This window comes from Pongo abelii, chromosome 1, assembly GCF_028885655.2.
Source record: "Pongo abelii isolate AG06213 chromosome 1, NHGRI_mPonAbe1-v2.0_pri, whole genome shotgun sequence".
NCBI classification, from domain to species: Eukaryota; Metazoa; Chordata; class Mammalia; order Primates; family Hominidae; genus Pongo; species Pongo abelii.
Window position 1 is genome coordinate 81,829,488 of NC_071985.2, and position 14,820 is coordinate 81,844,307.

The 14,820-nt window shown below is 42.7% G+C and overlaps 1 protein-coding gene across 7 annotated transcripts in view; it reads right to left on the reverse strand.

The window, feature by feature from the left end:
• TBX19 (T-box transcription factor 19) overlaps positions 1 to 14,820 on the reverse strand; it is a 45,975-nt gene that overhangs the window by 14,359 nt on the left and 16,796 nt on the right. For all 7 annotated transcript variants that reach the window (XM_054525781.2, XM_054525797.2, XM_054525790.2 and 4 more), the window contains 3 exons: positions 8,596 to 8,860; positions 6,753 to 6,887; positions 2,231 to 2,292 (listed from right to left, as the gene is read on the reverse strand). In XM_054525781.2, coding sequence (XP_054381756.1) covers positions 2,231 to 2,292; positions 6,753 to 6,887; positions 8,596 to 8,860 — 462 coding nt within the window. The remainder of the gene's footprint in view (positions 1 to 2,230; positions 2,293 to 6,752; positions 6,888 to 8,595; positions 8,861 to 14,820) is intronic.

Here is a 14,820-nt window from a genome sequence, read left to right on the forward strand (position 1 = left end):
ATTTTGATCTGAATAATTTGGGGATATTGCTCCTGACTGACAAGATTCAAGCAATAATGACAGCACAATTCCGGGGCACAATTACATATGTGATATGCTAGATCCACCAATGACCCTGTGAGGGAAATATTAGCATATTTTTCTGATTTTGTAGATTAGAAAAGTGGATCTCGAGGAGGTAAACTGACTTATGCAAGAACAAACAGCCAGTAAATTACAGAGCAAGGATTCAGTCAGGACCTCTTACTCAAAGTCCTAAATTCTTTGTATTATACCATGCTACTGTCACTTTGAATCTAGATTCTGTCATCTCACATATCAGTTTATCCTTTAGGCCTTTTGTTAACTGAAAATGTTATAAGTGTGTCTTGTATATCATCATAATTTATTCCAATATTGGAGCTAGGCACAGTAGCTCACTCCTGCAATCTCAGCAACTAAGGAGGCGGAGGCAGGAGGATCACTTGAGGCCAGGAGTTTGAGACTGTCTGGGCAACATACTGAGACCCCCTGTCTCTTTAAAAAAAACACATAGCCAGGCATGGTGGCACATGACTGTAGTCCCCACTACTTGGGAGGCTGAAGCAGGAGGATAGCTTGAGCCCAGGAATTTAAGGCTGCAGTGAGCTACATCACACCACTGTACTCCAGCCTGCATGATAGAGAAAGACCCCCATCTCTAAAATAATAATAAGAATATATTCAAATATTGGACAGGACAGGGTCGTGTGATGCATCATTATGAACATCTGTCCATTAGTCTGGAGCCTTATCAGAGCCTTTAAGGTGAACAGGAAAGATTAGACAGTTATAAAAACTGTCTAATATTTAAATTTTAATATATTTAAAAGATTTGAAACTCAAGCAATAAAATCTGAATATTAAAAAGATAATCATACTGTAGGCTTTGTCAATTAAAAAGTCAGTGATAAGCACCATCATCTTCTTTTTCCTGGGATGAAAAAGACATAGAGACTGGGCACAGTGGCTCAAGCCTGTCATCTCAGCAATTTGGGAGGCCGAGGCGGGTGGATCACCTGAGGTCAGGAGTTCAAGATCAGCCTGGCCAACATGGCAAAACCCTGTCTCCACTAAAAATAAAAAATAAAAAATTAGCTGGGCATGGTGGTGGGCACCTGTAATCCCAGCTACTAGGGAGGCTGAGACATGAGAATCACTTGCACCCAGGAAGCAGAAGTTGCAGTGAGCCAAGATAGTGCCACTGAACTCCAGCCTGACTCTGTCTCAAAAAAAAAAGAAAGGAAGGAAGGGAGGAAGGAAGGAAGGAAGGAAGGAAGGAGAGAAGGGAGGGAAGGGAAGGGAAGAAAAGGAAGGAAGCAAAGGAAGGAAGGAAGAAAAAGAAGGAAGGAAGGAAAAGAAGGAAAGGGAAAGAAAGAAAGGAAAAAAGAGAGAAAGGAAGGAAGAAAGAAAAGATATAGAGATGGCAGGTCGCTGCCCCAAAGTAGCAGAATCATCACTCATACCCCGAGAAGTCTCCGACTTCTTTTCTCAGCAGAGGAAATGTGAACCTGTCTCCATTTTTCACTTTTCCTAGGCTAAATGTAGTTTTAAAAAAGGAATTTATTAAAGCCATGCTACTCAGAAGTAATTAGGAAAAAGGCAGAGTGAATTATTATAAATCTAAATCATTTAATTTTTTTAATGTTATTGTGCTACTTTCAAGAATTCATAGTAAAACAGGTCTTTAAAAAAAATTTTTAGTTAACAGTTCTCCTGGATCCCTATTATAAGGAATACATAATTATGATTTGAATTTTCTAGATGTTGTTGAATATTGAAAGCCTATTTCTTTTTTTTTTGAGACGGAGTCTCGCTCTCTCGCCCAGGCTGGAGGGCAGTGGCGCCATCTTGGCTCACTGCAAGCTCCGCCTCCCAGGTTCACGCCATTCTCCTGCCTCAGCCTTCCGAGTATCTGGGACTACAGGCGCCCGCCACCACGCCCGGCTAATTTTTTGCATTTTTAGTAGAGACGGGGTTTCACCATGTTAGCCAGGATGGTCTCGATCTCCTGACCTCGTGATCTGCCCGCCTCGGCCTCCCAAAGTGCTGGGATTACAGGCATGAGCCACCGCGCCTGGCCGAAAGCCTATTTCTGTAAAAGGTAATGAAAGTGCTACTAGTCTAGTTCCTTTCAAGATAATCATAAATTCCACATTTGTATTTGCATAAATCATTCATTAGAAGATTTCACTAAAATTTATTTACTTACCTTTCCTTGGCATCCAAGAAGGCTTTGGCAAAAGGATTGTACTTGATTTTGAGAGCCGTTATCTTGCATTTACAAAGACAAGAAGTGTTAGTAAAAGTAGGATACACATGGGCAAACAGAACTCTTTGTCTTCTGTAAAACCAGTTTAATTCCCTCTCTTTTCCTTCCCTTTCCTGCCAGGCATGATGGCTTATGCCTGTAATTCCAGCACTCTGAGAGGCAGAGGCCCTTTCCATCTTTGCTTACTCCAGCACTTAATCACCATTGCGCTGCCTCTGGCAAAGGACATTTTATCATTGCATGTGGTGAAAATGCTAATGCCATGTAAAGTGAGAAAAGAAAGGGCAAAACACTGGAAATGAGCAAAGCCCTGATGTGCGAAGCCTATCATTCATTTTTTTACTCATGTATTTATTTTTTTCAACAATTCTTGATCCCCTACTACATGTGATTTACTTTTCTAGTCACCTGGTACACAGTGGAGAGCAGCACAGGTGTGATCCTGCCCTCTGGGAGAGTGCCATATAGCATGGAGTCCCTCATTCATAAATAATCACTTACACATGGGGCCATGTCAATGCAAAAAGCAAACTATCACTGCCGTTCACTGTCACTCTCTTTATCTGCCTTCGCCTGAGCTTCACAGCTCATGCTTCATTTCTCATTAGAGACATCTGACGTATAGATAGTGATCGTGATAGAGATAAAAGAGATAGAGACAAAGAAATATTTATTTTTCATTTCTCCCCACTGGGATGTAAGTGCCTTGAAGACAGGGTATTCATCTGTTTTATTCATTGCAGTATTTCCAGCATCTAGAACAATATCCAGCATGTAGTAATGCCCAGCAAATATTTGTTGAGTAAATAAATATTTACAGAATATATATATACACACATATATATATTTTTTGAGACGGGAGTCTTGCTCCCAGGCTGGAGTGCAGTAGCTCAATCTTGGCTCACTTCAACCTCTGCCACCTGGGTTCAAGTGATTTTCCTGCCTCAGCCTCCCAAAGTGCTGGGATTACAGGCATGAGCCACCACACCCAGCCCAGCTCACAGAATATTTATGTCAGCAAGGATCTGAGACTTGATGGAAGAAGGAAAGCAAAATAAGACCCATATATGGTTTGGCTATGTCCCCACCCAAATTTCATCTTGAATTGTAGCTCCTATAATTCCCACATGTTGTGGGATGGACCCGGTGGGAGATAACTGAATCATGAGAGCAGTTTCCCCCATACTGTTCCCGTGGTAGTGAATAAGTCTCACAAGATCTGATGGTTTTATAAGGGGTTTCCCCTTTCTCTTGGCTCTCATTCTCTTTGCCTGTCACCATGTAAGATGTGTCTTTTGCCTTCCACCGTGATTGTGAGGCCTCCCCAGCCATGTGGAACTGTGAGTCCATTAAACCTCTTTTTCTTTATAAATTACCCAGTCTCAGGTATGTCTTTATTAGTAGCGTGAAAATGGACTAATACAGAGCCCAACTCCTTCTGGCCCAGAACTTGCGAGAAGAAATCAGGAGAAAGAGGAAAAAGAGGTGTGGGGTCAGATAGGTACAACCTGGTCTTTCTCTTGGCTTAAACCTGGAGAGGTCGAAAAGCATACAAGAAGCTAGCAGGGGATGCAAAGGAGACACTGGCCTCCTTCACCCACCCCGACACCCACTCGCCACTCGGGGTGCATCTGTATGGACTTGGCAGGGAAGCTTTGTTGGCAGAGGGAGGCACTGCGGCTAGGCTTTCCAGAGCCTGATTGCCATGGAGCATGTTCAAGACCCAGGAGTAGCGAGTCAGGCTGGGAGATTGCTGGATGGGTCAAAAACGACCAGTCAGGTGGTTCAAAGAGAACTGTCCCGCACCTGCAGCCAGGAAAAGTTTCTGAGGGTTTACCAAGTCAGCAGCCAAATGACAAGTTCCGCACACCACCAACTAAACCAACAGCACACAAGTGGGCAGGGGCCTTGCCTGGAGACCAGAGGAGGTTAGGACATGGTCTCCAATTCCACATGCACCCCCCACCACCCCACTTCCCAGAGTTACAAAGGCCATACCTCCCCTCATAGACCCAGACTCCAGCCCAGGGAGAAAAGCTGGGAGAGAGGGCTATCTGCAAAATGGAATTACTTTATCATCGAAAGACTGGCCACCAGCTGAGGGACTGTTTACATTATTAGCTAGTTCATTTCTGTTCCCATTGGCCGGCTGCAGGGGCTCTGCCAAGAGGCCAGTTTACTTATAGAAATGACATTTTCTCTGCACATCTGTGATGTGAGTTAAATCTGCAACTTCATTTCACCTGTAGGCACTAAGACAGTAGTTTCCAAACCTGGATGATCAATAGAATCCTCTAGGGAGATTTTTAAATCTACAGATTCTGAGCATCATCCTTGGAGATTCTGACTCAGTTGGCTGAGTGGCAGCCCAAAATCTGTCTTTAAAGCTTACAAATAAATGTAGATGGAAGCAACAACAAGATCTTTTTTTTTTTTTTCTGAGGCCGAGTCTTGCTCTGTCACCCAGGATGGAGTGCAGTGGCGCAATCTCGGCTCACTGCAACCTCCGCCTCCCAGGTTCAAGCAATTCTCCCGCCTCAGCCTCCCGAGTAGCTGGGATTACAGGCACCCGCCACTGCACCCAGCTAATTTTTGTATTTTTAGTGGAGATGGGGTTTCACCAGTTTGGCCAGGCTGGTCTGGAACTCCTGACCTCATGATCTGCCCGCCTTGGCCTCCCAAAGTGCTGGGATTACAGACGTGAGCCACCACACCTGGCCAAGATCTTATTTTTTTTAACCTATTAGAGTGTCAAAGATGACAAAGATTGAAAATAGTGTTGATCATGGTGTGGGGGCTACAAATAGAGATGCCATTTTGAGGGAAGCAATTTGGCCATGTCTATCTGTTTCTAGGTGTTCACCCATGCAAGCAAATGACAGATGCACCGGGATATTCATTGCAGCATTATCTATAATAGAAAATAAAGGGTCGGGCACGGTGGTTCACACCTGTAATCCCAACACTTTGGGAAGCCGAGGTGGACGGATCACCTGAGGTCAGGAGTTCGAGACCTGCCTGGCCAACATAGTGAAACCCCGTCTCTACTAAAAATACAAAAATTACCCAGGAGTGGTGGTACATGCCTGTAGTCCCAGCTACTTGGGAGGCTGAGGCAGGAGAATTGCTTGAATCTGGGAGGCGGAGGTTGCAGTGAGCTGAGATCACACCACTGCACTCCAGCCTGGGTGACAGAGCAAGACTCTGTCTCAAAAAAAAAAAAAAAAAAAAAAAAATTAGCCAGGCGTGGTGGCAGGTGCCTGTAATCCTAGCTACTCGGGAGGCTGAGGAAGGAGAATCGCTTGAACCCAGGAGGCAGAGGTTGCAGTGAGCCAAGATTACACCATTGCACTCCAGCCTGCGCAACAAGAGTGAAACTCTGTCTCAAAAAAAAAAAAGAAAACAGTTGGAAACAACTTAAATGTCCATTGGTGGGGGGCTGATTACGTGAAATAGTGTATTCATACAATGAAATATTCTGCAGGCACTATAGAAAAGGAGATATACCTAGGTATAATTACATAGAAAGGTAATCATAATACACTGTTAAACTGAGGAAAAAGAAATTTGCAGATTAATGATATCTACAACATGAGCCAATTTATGTGAGGAAATCTACATTCACATATATATTTACATATACATAGAAAATTTGTCAAAAAAACACACTCTAAGTTATTCTTCGTCGTGTCCATGGGGAGTGAGTTTCCAAAAGCAGAAGAAACCTGTACAGCTTTGACCTTGTAATCTTTTACTTTATATACTTCTGTACTGTCAGTTTATTATGTGTTTTTAAATAAATAAATATTGTCTTTAAACAATTTTTTTAAAGTTTAATCAAAAAGAATTCAACCCTCCCTGGGTTCTTCTGATTATCAGCAGATCATGTGAACAGACCCAAAGCAGCTCACGGACAGGGCAGGCACTAACCACTGAGCCCTCACAGCCAGGCGGCTCAAGTCACTGGGCAGCAGCAGACTAATTGTGCTCAGATATTGAACATTAACAAGCAGGACTGATAGCATAATAAAACCCAAGGGAGAGTGCATGTTTGGATCACTTGCTACAGACTTGCTTCTAGAGCAGGAGACGCGACAGCTCCTGGCCAGTTGTACCCACTCAAGACACACTCAGCTCTGCACAGGCCAAGGACACATAGGGTCCTGACAACAAAGACTCCAGAGTTTCAACAGAACTCAGGAGTTTCATGACAATGCACAGCTGTGCTTTGTTGGCACCAGGAGAGCACATGCTGGTGAGCTTTTAGCAAACAGGCAAGAGGGAGGGAGAGCAGCTACTCCATTGTTTAACCTCATGTCTGCTGAGTGTATCCAAATCCCGGAAAACCTACCTTTCATCTAAAAGGACCCCCCTCCCATCCTGCCATGATCTCCCAGGTGACAGTTACACACACACACACACACACACACACACACACACACACACACACACACACTCTTACCTCCTCATTCTGATAGGCAGTCACGGCTATGAACTGGGTTTCAGGGAAGGAGCAGTTGGTTACCATTCGATGGGCACTTCCAACACGCACTATGTGAACCTGGGGTTCATATTTATGCAGAGAATTCAACATTATCTGTCGAGGCAGGAGAAGAGAAAGAGGAGAAAAACAAAGCCCCGTGTATCGCAGGTGATAAACGAGCCAGTATCTCCAGTTGGTCCCAAGCTCAGCACCACCCCAGTTAGGGACACACATTTCAAATCCTAGGCCACCTGAGCTGCCACCACACCTCTAAGAAACAAATGAAGGGAATTTTCCAGAAGCTCCAGGAAGCATAACATTGAAGCCTTTACAAGGGTGAGGGGTGGGTTGTCAGAGAGGAGTTATTCTTCTTTTTTTTTTTTGAGACGGAGTCTCACTCTGTCGCCCAGGCTGGAGTGCAGTGGCGCGATCTCGGCTCACTGCAAGCTCCACCTTCCGGGTTCACACCATTCTGGTGCCTCAGCCTCCCGAGCAGCTGGGACTACAGGCGCCCGCCACCGTGCCCGGCTAATTTTTTGTATTTTTAGTAGAGACGGGGTTTCACCGCGTTAGCCAGGATGGTCTCGATCTCCTGACCTCGTGATCCGCCCGCCTCGGCCTCCCAAAGTGCTGGAATTACAGGCGCGAGCCACCGCGCCCGGCTGAGGAGTTATTCTTAAGAGTGTTCAGTTTTCTGCCAAAATCTTGGCTTCCTTTTTTCCTTCCCTTATTTTCAGCACAACAATGTGGATTTCAATCCATCAAAATATATTGTTTGCCTTTTTTTCATTTGAGGAATCCTAATAACTCAAAATGCTGACAATGGGTGCATTTTCCAAGTGACTAAAGAATAGCGAAATCTGGCATCTGATGGCTACACTCTCTCTGAGTCAAATGAAAGGTGTAATGACGGTCTCCTGCTGTGAAATCTGGTAGGCAGTAACAATTTACTGTTCAGTTTCCCGTTTTAATAAGGAACTGGAAGCTTCTGAGTATCACAGACTCAGGTAGTGTTACCTCTGGACACATGAACTCCTATGGTCCCTGCCATCTGAGCACAGAGCTCAGAGAAGGGGTACATGGGCACAGGGTGGGAGGCTGAGAGAAAGCCAAACAGGCAGGTGGGAAAGAGAAGAATCCAGACCCTTTACTCCCATCTGTGTCTCCAATCCCCAGAAACTGCCTACATTATAGAAAGTAACTAGCAACCTTCTATAGCAGACTAGTATTCACAATCCTAACACAGAAAACAAGAGGAAAAAGCCCCAAATGCTTGTTTACTCTAATTGGAGACCTGAAATAAAACCTTCCTTGTTTAAGGAAGGTTTGTTTGGATTTTTTTTTTCTGAAAAACCAAAGCTGATTCAATATTCTATTGATAATTATCATAATGCCCAAGTGGAGGTAGTAATTATTTCATTTAGAAGCAGCTTTTTATGAAGGTATTTGTCTATTGCCAGCATGCCACTTATACTAAAAAAGGGGAGAGGGACTAACAAAACCCTGGTACCCACAAACATCTCCCTCCCAGAGCTGGGTAAAAAGCACAGCACACAAGACGAAACTATGAAAAGGGCCCCGGTGATTAAGTAAACCACTGCTCTCTCACTCTCTTAACATCAGGAAGTCCATTAAAAACTGAAAGCGCCAATTAAGAGCTGTTTATTCTTGTTTACATTTGGACTCCCGGGAATAATTGGCTTCTGTGGGAGAAGAGGCTGGTGAGGACACCTCTAATTGCCTAAATGCACCCTTGATATTTCTTGATTGGTGTTGTGGGGAGGCCGGAGCGGGTGGCCAGGCCTGCCCGCCTCATTCATACCTGCCCGCCTCCATTGAGCTTGTTGGTCAGTTTCACTTTGCTGAAGGAGATGGGAGCTTTCATCCAGTGGGCCCCAAAGTTGGGGGAGTCCGGGTGAATGTAGACGCAGCTGTGGCTGGAGACCTCTGGCTTGCCGGCGGGCACCCATTCCCCGTTGACGTACTTCCAGCGGTGACTGTCCGTAGGGACAAAGTCCAGCAGGAGGGAGTACATGGCATTGGGGTCCAACCCTGTGACACTAATCTTTAGGACTGGAAACATCCGTCTAAAAGGAAAGGCAGAAACAGCCACAGGAGGGACGTTAGAGGAACTCTCACCTTGTCCAGGGGCCTCTCAATACTGAGACCTTCCACGGAATGCTCTGTGAGGAGGCCAAATAAACAGGGCCCAAGTCCACAACCCCAATTCTACTGGAGCTTCTTTTTATAAATGAATTTAATACTAGGGTTTCACTTTAAAACATGCTCCATTTTAAAGTCTGAAAACCACTGATGGAGTCATTTGACACAACAGGAACCTGAAGCCCAAGATGTATCAAATGCCACATCCCCACAGAAAGCTTTCTTCAAAGATTTCCCGCTGGCACACTGATGCCACTGACCAGCCCTTCCCAACCTCACAAAGAACACTATTCCTGAATAATAGTAATAACATTTATAGCAAAACATGTCAGCCTGGGCAACATAGTGAGACACCCCCATCTCAAAAAAAAAAAAAAACTTAGCTGGGCATGGTAGTCCCAGTTATTCGGGAGGCTGAGGTGGGAGGATTGCTTGAGCACAGGAGTTAGAGGCTGCAGTGAGCTGTGATGGTGCCACTGCACTCCAGCCTGGGTGACAGAGTGAGACCCTGTCTCAAAAAAACAAAAACAGGGTTACATGTTAAGTAAGTGAGAGGAACTCTTAACTGTACAAAGTGAGACCAGTTCTTTCCTCCAGGATGCCTCAGGGCCTTTAACATACCCATGTACACCATGGGACTTTTTGAAGAAAGCGTGGGAATGTGCACACCCTAAATGTATGTGACAGTGGGATTATCATTTAACTAAACATTTTATGAGAATTTGTGTCCAAAGAACACACTTTGAGACATGCAGATCTAGATTCATTGATCCTTCTTCTACATGCTAGAATAATAACAAGTTTACTCTCACAAATATTTGGAGAAACTATCCAAGTAGCTGACTTATAAGTCTAGAACATTTTCATCATCCCAAAAAGAAACCCCATGGCCATTAGCAGTTACTCCCTATTCTATTTAGACTTCTTTTTTTTTCAGACGGAGTCTCTGCCTCCTGGGTTCAAGTGATTCTCCTGCCTCGGCCTCCAGGAGAGTAGCTGGGATTACAGATGTGTGCCACCACGCCTGGCTAATTTTTGTATTTTTAGTAGAGACAGGGTTTCACCATGTGGGCCAGGCTGGTCTCAAACTCTCAACCTCAGGCGATCCACCTGCCTCAGACTCCCAAAGTGCTGGAATTACAGGTGTGAGCCACCATGCTTGGCCTCTATTTAGACTTCATATCACCAGAAAAAAAGCAGAGAGAAGTAGTTTCTGCCCGCTAGGCAGGAGAGAGGCAGAGTTGATGTCTTTTGTGCTTCCAACTTCAAAGTCACTGCCTAAGGTAAGATTTTGGAGCCAAAGCAAGGCCAGGCCAGCCGAAGGGCTTGGGTGTAATGGTAATACAGCCAGCACTTACAGAGCACTCACTAGGTGCCAGGCATGGGAATAAGCACTTTACATGAACTAACTCAGTGAGTTCTTCACAACAACTTTATGAGGCTGTGTTGGTGTGTTCAAGGAGAGAAAATTAATTTAAATGGGAGGCTAGGACAAGTATATAAGTTAAGTAAAATTTCTAGGGAGAAAAATGCATCAGACGATGCATTCCAAATCCAGGTCTTCGCTGAGAACTGCATTATCCACCTCAACACTCCTCATCCCTTAGTGAGATGATTGCACTTTTACATTAACTAAAATGATATACCACCTCTAGGGCGGCTGCCTGTGTGATGTAAAATCTTCATGCTGCATTTTCTTTTGTTCTTTCTTCAATAGAAGGATTATTGTCTTTTATTTTCTCCTCTATCAGATTAAACGATTCCCTTTTACGATATATTTGAATGTTTTCAAATATCTTAATAATATTGGCCAAGTGTAGAAAACAGGAGGATCCTGAGAACACAAATGCCATTTGCAAAGAATCATAAAAGTGGGCATCAGAAATGATTCTAGGGATCATATAGGGTTATTCTGACAGCCAGCAGTCAGACCTGTTTATATGAGGTATATGGAGACATGGTCTCTGTGTTCTGGTCCAGTGCTTCTTCTGAAGTACTAAAGTTTACTTTTTATTTTATTTTAAAGAAAACACAAGAGTGGCATGTGTATAATTGTCATTTTGTATACTAAAGTTAAAAAGTACCAAAGGAGTTTAAGTTCAGCCTGGGCAACATGGCAAAACGCCATCTCTATAAAAAATACAAAATTTAGCCAGGCATGGTGGTGCACACCTGTAGTTCCAGCTATTGGGGAGGCTGAAGCAGGAGGATCACTTGAGCATGGAAGGTCGGGGCTGCAGTGAGCTATTATCGCACCACAGTACTCCAGGCTGGGTGACAGAGTGAGACTGTGTCTCAAAAAAAAAAAGTACCAAAACTTTTCTCAATAAGACTATATAGTACACATAAAAGTAAGAAAAAAAACTCATAAAACATATAATATATTACTCATGCACTAAACTGCCAGAGTAATGATGCAATTGTTCAAGCATGAGAGCATGGCTGGTGTCTTCATGATAAGAAATGTCAGGACATTTCATAAAGTTCTGACTTATAATTTAAGAAATGACTTAATGCAAGACACTTTTGTTTGTTTTATTTTTATTTAAAAAGTGTCTGACTGTGTTGCCCAGGCTGCTTTTAAATTCCTGGGCTCAACTCCTACCTCATCCTCCTGAAGTGCTGGGACTACAGGTGTAACCCACAGTGCCTAACCGCAAGATTGTTTTTCTAATGATAATAGTTATCATGTACAGTCAGGCTTCCACATTCCCAGGGTCTGCATCTGTAGATTCAACCAAATGCAAATTGAAAAATTTGAAAAGAAATAATACAACAATAAAAAATAATACAAATAAAAACAATATGGCATAACTATTTACATAGCACTAACATTGTATTAGGTATTATAAATAATCCAGAAATAACTTAAGTATATGGGAGGATGTGCATAGGTTATATGCAAAACATTCTAGTCCATTTTATACAAGGGACTTCAGCATCCTCAGATTTTGATATTTGCAGGGGCCTGGAACCAGTCCTCTGTGGATGCCAAGGGATGGCTGTACTGAGTTGTACTCTGCACCTAGGACTTTGCGTAGGTGAATATTTCACTTAAGTGAAATACAACTTAAGTCTTACTTCACCCACAAGGAGGTTATTATGCCAATTTTATAGATGAGGAAACTGGGCCTCAGAAAGCACACATTACATTTCATTCACTACTCCTTTTTTTTTTTTTTTACTCTCTTTTCCTTTCTTATTAGTTTCTCAAAAGCTAACATGGTTGAGCCACACTGAAAGGAAAAGTCCCCCTCAATGTTTTCCCAAATCTTAATACCTACTTAGAGATTTATTTGCCCATTTGACAAATGGTTTTTTAGTGCCTGCTCTATCCCAGGAACTGTTCTAGGTGGGGATTCAATGACAAAAATTGCAGACCCAGTATCTTCTTGTTCATGAAGCTCACATTCTAACAAAGAAGTCAGGCAACAAAAATGTCAATAAATCTTTGTTGTTTCTTTAACATATAAGATCATTTGGGGCTGGGTGTGGTGGCTCATGCCAATAATCCCAGCACTTTGAGAGGCCAAGATGGGAGGATCACTTGAGGCCCAGAGTTTGAGACCAGTCTGGTCAATTTAGCGAGACCCCATCTCTATTAAAAAAAAAATCATTTCAAATTGCAAGAGTGCCATGAAGGAACTAAAATGCATGATGTCACAGGAGACTAAAGGATGAGAAGCTGCTTTAGCCGGATCTGAACAGGAAGTGACATTTGAGCTAAGACCTAAATAATGAGAAGGAATGACTCATGCAAAATGTTAGAGGAGGTGCACTTAGAGGCAAAAGAAATAGCAAGTACAATGGCCCTTAGATTTAAATAGCCCTACTCTATTCAGAAACTAAAAGAGAAGACCAAAGTGGCTGAGGCAAAGTAAAGGGAAAATTCCAATTATTATCCTCACTGCTAATAGGTTAGAGTGCCCTCCTCTTAACTGTCTCAACTATATTATGTGAGGTCTCATAAAGAGTGTAGCATGAATTTTCGTTCCAGAATAAGAAAATGTGTAATGGCTTTCCATCTTTCATGCTATGGTCAGAGCTGTACCTGATGTTTCAAAGAAGCCACGATCAATCAAAAGATGCTTAACATCATTAGCCATCAGAGAAATGCAAAATCCAAACCACAGTGAGATGCCACTTCATGGCCACTAGGATGGCTGCAATACGAAAAGCAGACAATAAAAAGCACTGGTGAAGATGTAGAGAAATTGGAATCCCCATACATTGCTGGCAGGAATGTAAAATGATGCAGCCACTTTGGAAAACAGTCTGGCAGTTCCTCACTTGGTTAAATATACAGTTTCTCAATAGTCCAGCAATTGCACTCCTAGGTATATACACAAGAAAAATGAAAACACAGTTCCATGCAAACATTTGTACACAGAGGTACATAGCAACATTATGCATAATAGCCAAAATGCAGAAAAACGCAAATGTCCATGAACTGATGAAGGATAAATAAAATGTGTTATATCCATACAATGGAGTATTTGTCAATAAAAAAGATGAAGTGCTAATACATGCTACAACATTGATGAACCTTGACAACATTACACTAAGCAAAAGAAGTTTTTCACAAAGGACCACATATTGTATGATTCCCAGGATATCAAATGTCCATGATATGAAATAGGTAACTCTATAGAAACAGAAAATAGATTAGTGGTTGCCAGGGGCTGAGGAGGTGACTGCTAAGGGCGCAGGGCTTCCTTTTGAAGCAATAAACATGTTCTAAAATTAATTGTGGAGATGGATGCACAACTCTGTGAATTACTGAGAACCACTGAACTATACACTTCAAATGGATGAGTTGTATGGCATGTGAATTATATCATCATAAAGCTGTTAATAAAAACAAAGAAGTCACAGTGTCTTGTCTCTTAGAAGGAGGACATATCTGGGAAATGGTAGAATGATTAATTGCTCTATTTTCTTTAGTATTGCATTTGCCAAGAACTTTATAATTATTTTTGTTTTTATCACTACATAAATTAAACTGAGAAATGACTATTTTTTAATCCATTCCCTATTTTAATACATTTTTTAATACATTCCCCATTATGGCAATGAGGAATAAATAAAAGTCAGTCAACTTGCCTAAGGTCTTGTAACTGGGACTGGAACTCACCCTGCCTCCAAGCCCAGTTCCCCTCCTCCCACCCCACTTTCCCCTCTTTTGTCTCACAATGACAGGGATGCATTATCTAGGGATCCAGTAACTAATTGATCTGTGATTACCACTTATGATCAGGCTTTATTTTCAGGAATTAACTGCACTTCCAATCAAGGTGATTTTCCCCATTTTTTTCCTAGATGTAGCTAACATAGAGAAACCCAGAGTCTGAGGGATAAGAAATATGTAAATCAGTCCCTAAGTAACAGCATAACTTCACTTAATCCACCCTGGAGAGAAAGCCTCCTTGGAGAGAAAGAGAGGAAAATGTGGCAGGGTAAATAAGCACTCCTCAAGAAAACTACACCTGAAGAACTACAGGTGGTAGGGCTTTGCCCATAAACGGTTTGGCTTTTATTATGAGACCAGCTTTCCAGTTTTATTTCACTGACAGGGAATCTCCAGAAGCCAGTGCTGCTGGAGGAGGCTATGAGAAGTGAGGTTTGCAGGAAGAAAGAGGGGCAGAGATGAGGCAGATTTTACAGGTGAGGGAACAGCAGAGAGTTAAAAGCAAATTCAAAAAGTTAAACTTGTCAACTCTTTCCTCCATCTCTCCACAAAACTCTACTATTTATCAAATACTCATCAGAACTTTTAGAGGGGTGGGTGTGTGTGTGTGTGTGTGTGTGACACATGGTGCATGGATGCTGACATTTATGTGAAGGTGAGCAGGCATAAGAATAGCAACAGGTGTCAATTAAAGAT